This window comes from Triplophysa dalaica, chromosome 15 (assembly GCF_015846415.1).
Source record: "Triplophysa dalaica isolate WHDGS20190420 chromosome 15, ASM1584641v1, whole genome shotgun sequence".
In the NCBI taxonomy this organism is placed as follows: domain Eukaryota; kingdom Metazoa; phylum Chordata; class Actinopteri; order Cypriniformes; family Nemacheilidae; genus Triplophysa; species Triplophysa dalaica.
Window position 1 is genome coordinate 12,075,286 of NC_079556.1, and position 7,361 is coordinate 12,082,646.

Sequence of the window (7,361 nt, forward strand, 5' to 3'; positions counted from 1 at the left end):
TTTAAAATAAACATTTCTTTCAGCATTACATGAAAAAAACTACAGAGCTCCGATCCACTAGATGACGATATAGAGCTACTACGCATGCAGACAGAAGTCAACACGAAGAAGCCCTTCCTCTTCCGGCTAAATTTCAACATGCTGATGTAGTAGATTACATTGATACGCCTGTTCATTTCACTTATTTCTTCTACTTCTTTTTTGTATACGCACTTAGATTTAGGTCAACAAGTTGAAGAGTAACGTTACAAATACATTCAGTTTACATCTTACTGCGCAGTGGTAAGTAAAAGAAAGAATATTTCTTTTGGGAGAAAGAATAGATTGTGCTAAATTAATGTTAACTCTCGTGTGAGATTATTCGCTATGTTCTCCATTTTAAAAATAATAATCGCCATTTGTATTCGTCCCGCGTGGACCAATTTGTAAATATTTGTTTTGCTGAGATCTTTTGTCCGGTGTCAATGCAACGCACAGGGTCTATTGAATCATTGTCTGTGTCTCGAAACCAAGCGAACCGTCCAAGTTAACAGTTACATAGACAGCAGCAAGAGTTGTAAGCCATAACGTTAGTATGTTTCTGCAGATATGATATTCAAAATGCCGCAGCGTGTGTTTTCTCTACCAGGTTCAAGATGCCCGGGCTCAGCTGTAGATTTTACCAGCACAAGTTTCCGGAGGTAGAAGATGTGGTTATGGTCAACGTCAGGTCGATCGCGGAGATGGGCGCCTATGTGAGTCTATTAGAGTATAACAACATTGAGGGTATGATCCTGCTCAGCGAGCTCTCCAGACGACGAATCAGATCCATCAACAAGCTCATCCGGATCGGGCGCAATGAATGCGTGGTGGTCATTCGTGTTGATAAGGAGAAAGGTGTGGATCGCTGGGTTACTTATATTTTGCACGTCCCACTTATTCTGTGTTTTACTCTGTGATGCCCTTGCTTCTCTAGGCTACATTGATTTATCTAAAAGAAGAGTATCACCTGAAGAGGCCATTAAATGCGAGGACAAGTTCACAAAATCTAAAACTGTAAGTATGCCTGATGTGGCAGTGTTATTTTTGAAGCGTGAATTCGAGGGACTGGTTTCAAAGATGTTTTCTGTGTTTTAGGTTTACAGCATTTTGAGGCATGTCGCTGAAGTTCTGGAGTACACTAAAGACGAGCAGCTGGAGAGTCTGTACCAGCGAGCAGCGTGGGTGTTTGATGAGAAATACAAGAGACCTGGATACGGAGCTTATGATGTCTTTAAGCAGGCTGTGTCGTAAGTATATACATTTTTCACCCTGTATTGTTATCAGGAATCTTTCCCGCTTCATTTTCACTACATTAAAATGTGCTTTTCTGTGTGGCTTAGCGACCAATCCATTTTAGACGGCCTGGATTTGACAGAGGAGGAAAAGATTGTTCTGATTGATAACATTAACAGACGCCTTACTCCACAAGCTGTCAAAATAAGAGCAGGTGACTTTTACTCAGTAGATGGCACTTATAGATGCCATCAAAATATTGATCAACTATGAGTGCAGAAATTTGAAATCTATTCTCTGACTGTTCTTTTTTTGTGTTTGCGTGAACAGATATTGAGGTGGCCTGCTATGGTTATGAAGGCATTGATGCAGTCAAAGAGGCTTTGCGGGCTGGACTAGCTTGTTCAACAGAGGCTATGCCAATAAAGGTATGAACTCCATATATTTCTATTGATTGCCACCTGTGCCCAGATTTATAAAAAGGTTATATTTGAATGTTTCAATTGTAGTACACATTAAAGGGATAGAAATCCTAAAATGAAAACTCCGTCGTCATTTACTCACCCTCTTGTCATTTCAAATCTTTGACTTCTTAAGAACACTTATGAAAAATGTTGGAAACCAAAGAATGCCACCGCGTTACTTGCATTGGTTTTGTGTCCATATAATTGAAGTCAGAGGGTGCCACCATTACAAATATTTTTCCAAATATCTTCTTTTGTTAAAAAAAAAAAGAAATTTCTCGTCTAAAACCGTGCAGAAACGTGAACCGCGCCTTTCTCTCTTCAAATGAAAGAAAAGTTGAGCTTTTTCCATCTCTATGTAGCGCCGATGAGCTTAGAGAAATGTGTTCGCTGCGTCACCCCCTATTTGAGCTTCTACATTTAAAATAACGAATATGCGCGGAAAAGACGCAAAATGTGAATCAGGCCATACAGGTTAGAAATGACGAGGTTGAGTAAATGATAAATTGTCATTTTTGGGTGACCTATCACTTCAAGTTCAGTAAATGCATTATTTGTGTTGCAGATCAACTTGATTGCCCCTCCTCGCTATGTTATGACCACAACCACACTAGAGCGCACCGAGGGTCTTTCTATTCTCAATCAGGCCATGGCTGCTATTAAAGAAAAGATCGAGGAGAAAAGAGGTGTCTTCAACATTCAGATGGAGGTGAGGAATGATTACCCATTTTTTTAAATTCAAAGAATGTTTCAGCGGTTATTTTGATTTATACCTTAACATTAATAATTCTAAACCCTGTAGGCTAAAGTGGTAACGGACACAGATGAGACAGAACTGGCTCGGCAATTGGAGCGTTTGGAGAGAGAGAATGCAGAAGTTGATGGAGATGATGATGCAGAAGAAATGGAGGCCAAAGCTGATGACTAACTGATAAAATGAACCAGCACTGCCATAATCATTCAGGGGATTTGCATTGAATTGTTCATCATACCATTGACTGAAGACTGGAAAAGCATCGATGGACTTGATGCTTCTGAGACCCAAAATAGGGGCCAGATAGTGACACGATTTTATTTTCTGTTGTGGAAGAGGAGGAAGGCAGTGACAAAGGATTACATTCAAAAACATTTGCTTAAGTTTTGGATAGTTCTATAAAATGTAGAATTTTGTTTTGAGTGTATTATTAATGCTTATAATATTTCAAAATTGTGATAAAGTGACCTTACTGTCACCCAGCCTCTTTAGGAAGGATGTTCAGTTTTTGGTCAGCAGCCTCAAACTTCTGACAAGCCAGTTCACTTCTCTTATTCAGAGCTGTATGGTGTGGATGCAAAACAAATAATAAATCAGAAATCTTTTCAAAAATGTGTAATGTCCTGTATGCTATTTTGTGATGCAAAAATCTGTTCAGAGATAAGGTCTAACCATTTAAATGGACAGAAATTGTTATTTATTGAAATTTCAATAAGTTTACTGTCCTAATGCTTATTAGAGATGTAGATTTGTAATGTATATATATATATATATAGAGAGAGATTTCACTTCAGTTTTTAATTTGTGTGCTTTACTGCCATGACAAAAACAACATACTAATGAAAAATAAAAAATCAAGTTTCATAATCAATTCTATTTCGAAGCAAAAATCTCCCATCGCAAACAAAACTATTCTACCAATCTCATTACAAAAGTGGTCACACTATACCTCCTAAATTGCTAAAACATGTCGTATACGAATACTAGATGCATCATTTACTGAAGTCCTTTGTAAATTAATCTCTTACAGAAAGATGGCGCTATTTGATCAGTGATCGGGCACGTGTACAGTTAGGCACGTAAACAGCCTATTTAAATTATCTTTATGACAAAAACAAATCACCCATGAATCTTTAATAATATTATGGTGAAAAACGATTAAATGTTTTAGTATATTTTCGTAACTGCACAAATAGACCTATCCTTAAAACTCTCAAACAAACATGACTTTTGAAGTAGTGACAAGTGTTCTTCAAGTTGTCAAACGGAGAAATTTCAACTACGAATTTAATATTTTATATTTCATTAAGTCTTGAATAGGGGAATTTGTGTCTAATGGCATCACATTTCATGCTATTTTATCATGATCCACAGAGCTGCGGCTTAGTGTTATGACTGTACTGTACTGGTTCTGATGACTTGCCAGCTCACAGAAACTCATCAGCAACCTTCATTAGGCCCTTCTGCACACCTGGACAAAAGGACCATTGCAGGATCCTTACTGCAAACTCTGAAAAATGATGTTGACCAGGAGCACACCAGCCTTCCTCGGACCATCGGTGATGACCACCAACTTCTGTAAACAGATATATACCAGTAAATTATAAGTGAAGCCAATCTTGTGGGTAACTAGCATAAAGCATTTTCACTCAATATCATGAGACAGATATATTTTTTATATCTCACGCTTGAAGCTTTGCTTTTTCAAACACCAAGTCATAAATAAACACTGTAAGAATATGTAGAAGTCTTTAGGACAGGATCATAAAAAAATACCATGTTCTGATTTGTCCATATTTGTTATACCTTCTTTGTGCTAAACTCTAATAAATACATGAACAAAAAAGCTTCATTCAAGGCTGAACTTTATTAAGGCTGAATGGTTGAAAGTTCTTGGGCCTTTGTAATTTCATAAATTGTGCAAAAGAGGGAAAACGGGTCTGTTTTCTTTTCAAATGAAGTCTGTTTAAAATAAACTAGGGAGATTGTTCAGAACTCTTAATTTTGAAACCCTACAAGCGTCGCACCTGTTCATTTAATTGTAAGAAATCAATCTCTGGTTGTAAAACCGAGTTAGCTCCCCATCACTGAACATTCAGTCAGGTTAACATGATTAACTGCTAATGAGGGGTTATTTCTGTCACTGCTGCGTCAAAGGCTGCGTAAAGTGAGAGAGAGAGAGAGAGAGAGAGAGCACCTATAATTAAGAGGCATTTGCTTATCACCTTCAATATTAATTAGCATAGCAGTTTTCTTGCCTTAGATACATTAAGCACTTTTAATAACATAAGGTAGGCTCGCCTGAAGGAAAGTTGTGTTTTCGTCATGTGGACTAATGATATAGAACTCATCTTTTAAGAGCATTTTAACATACTGCACAATTTTTTTGTCTATGGGGTGTTTGCATTGCATCAATCAACCAAGTGAGGGAACCAAAGTATCAGTAACCATGTGTAGAGCTCAACCCATCTGCACTATTAGTATTTCCACACTTTCACAAAACTACATAAACATACGTTACTGCGCATGCGCACTTTGGTGACCCCAACTGAACTTCCGGTACACATTCACAAACAATAGAATGCCCGTAGATTATTTCTGATAACAATCAAGAGAAACCGAGAAGAACCGTTACTTGTCTAAACTTGTCTCTCCAATATTTTGAATTAAGACTCCGATACCAAGCTCCACTGCTAGATGTCAATGTACTATATGGTTTGCTTAAATGCGACCGATCTACAGGACCCATTCAACAAATAGTTTTTTTAATAAAATAAACAAAACTCAACTATTCGTTTGTTTAATACAATTATTATACAGTAAAATAATAATACTTATTATTATTAACATAAATAAAATAAAACATAAATAGATATCATTAGACACTAGCCGAACACAAACCGTAAGTTAGGTCAGGCACGCGTGTCTGATGAAACGGTCAAGCATTTCAAACTGCTTTCACTCACTTGGACAAAGCTGTTGACTGATGCGCCATTCAGACCGACACACAGCAACAATGTGAGCCTATGTCAGAACGCAGGTCTGAACGCAGCTTATGCAGTTCAGCATAGCAGCTTCGAAAAGATAAAGTTCACTATGAAGAGGAACTGTCATGTCTATCAGCAGTAAAAGTGGGTTTCCAGGACCTCCAGCTGCGGATGCCTGGAGTGTTTCACCTGAGTTTATGAGCTTTAAATTATTTCTAGAAATGTATCAAGTACATCCTTATAAATCAGTTGGAGGGTTGGTGAGGAATTCGCTGCCCATTTGCTTGTCTTGTCTATGGAAAATTAGTGACTCTTGTTTTGCACAAGTGATCACAATTTAATTCCTTCACCGTTTGGCTTCAGCAGACCAGCTAAACTCCCCACATGATCTAAACCTCTTCACAGCATCCTCCTAAAAACAATCAGTATTTCTCTGGTGTGATATTACATTTTTGTATTGTAGCTTTGACAAACCGCTTCATATCAGTTAATATAGCTCTGTCGGATCTTTGCGCGGTTCTCAAGCAATAAAACGGCACGGGCTCTCGCAGAACGTGTCAAACCGGCTCCCACAAGCCACGGCCGCACACCTGTGTTGACGTTGCTTCATTTCTCCGATGATATGTGGCAATAATCAGAGAAGATCCTGAACACAGATATGTTCTCTCTTGACTATTGAGCCATTCAGCGCTTCCAGCCATGCACCTGCACCCCTTCGTCGCTCCTGCAGCAGCACGGCATGTTTTGCTTGGCATTTCTCATTAAAACCTGCTCGGCTTGACACCGCGGTTTCCTAAGTGAGGCTTTCACAAAGAATCTGTCAGTACAAACATCCGACAGCTTGTTAATAACAGATTTTCACAACAACAATAAAGCGCTTTTGTTCAGAACGTCGACGGTCAGGTTAGACCTCCGCTGCTCTGGAAAGAGCGATAAAGTTAAAGCACTCAGATATTGTCTTTTTGGACATAAGGTGGAGAAGGTCAGACTGACTTTGGAAGGACACCGTGTGCCAGGACAACATTGGCGATTTGGACCGGCTTGAGATAACATGACCTCGATGTTCGAAAACATATAATGCTTGCGGAATTTATTACTTTGCTTTCAGCCTATTTTTAGGGTGGCGTGACATACTGCTCTGAGCCATAAGTAGAGTCTATCCTCTTTAGCGCGGGATGTAATGATCCTTGAATGTGCACTCTCTCTTACATGTGTGGCCCCTGCCACCAGAAAACTTTTTGAGAGGCAAGTTAACAGACCGTGAAAAGGCGGCGCAGATGGCAACATCCTAGGTGGTAATTATCCGGCACCTCCTCTAGAAAAAAGGCAAGAAAGTAGAAAGTACAAACACGAGACGGGTCTCTCCATCAGGTCAGGCTCTGACACCTCTTGCAAGTCAAATCAAATCAATAGCATCCTGTGGGGACGGAGGCGGGACTGATGTCACAGGTCGCATCAGCCAATAAGAGGATGATTTCTAGCTTCATTGCTTTGCATGCCTGAGAGGAATCCGATGACTCCAGAGCGCCTAAATGTTTCTAAATGGTTCTTTTCTGGTTTCTAGTATGGTTTGCATATTAGTTACATTGGATGAGCTGCTAATATACCTCGGAGAGAAACCATAACTAGCTGAAGTGTATCTGTAAGGGTGAATTGAGTGCATTTATGCCACATTAGGCTGTTTTGATGTTTATTCTGGCGCAGATAGGAAAAACTGAGGTGACGGTTCACTTAACTCCCATTTGAATTTTAGGGTGGTGGGATTCAATGCAAGGTGATAGCTGTTGCAATGTACACGCCTCCATGCAAAAATATGGAAATGCTGCCCATATTAGAATCTTTGTCTGCTTGTCATTCTCACATGGGGCACATCAAAGCCATATGACCTGATTTTGCACCTGC

The 7,361-nt window shown here is 39.2% G+C and overlaps 1 protein-coding gene across 2 annotated transcripts; it reads left to right on the plus strand.

The window, feature by feature from the left end:
- The first annotated feature begins 116 nt into the window (after window positions 1-116).
- Window positions 117-3,086, plus strand: eif2s1a (eukaryotic translation initiation factor 2, subunit 1 alpha a). 2 transcript variants are annotated; one of them, XM_056767825.1, is made up of 8 exons: window positions 117-282; window positions 610-876; window positions 956-1,035; window positions 1,117-1,268; window positions 1,362-1,468; window positions 1,585-1,682; window positions 2,284-2,427; window positions 2,521-3,086. In XM_056767825.1, exons 2-8 carry the CDS (start codon window positions 636-638, stop codon window positions 2,644-2,646), a joined length of 948 nt encoding a protein of 315 aa, XP_056623803.1. In that variant the 5' UTR covers window positions 117-282; window positions 610-635; the 3' UTR covers window positions 2,647-3,086. The 2 variants fall into 2 exon arrangements, with proteins under 2 accessions (XP_056623803.1, XP_056623802.1); XM_056767824.1 differs by having other exon boundaries at window positions 629-876.
- The last annotated feature ends 4,275 nt before the right edge of the window (window positions 3,087-7,361 follow it).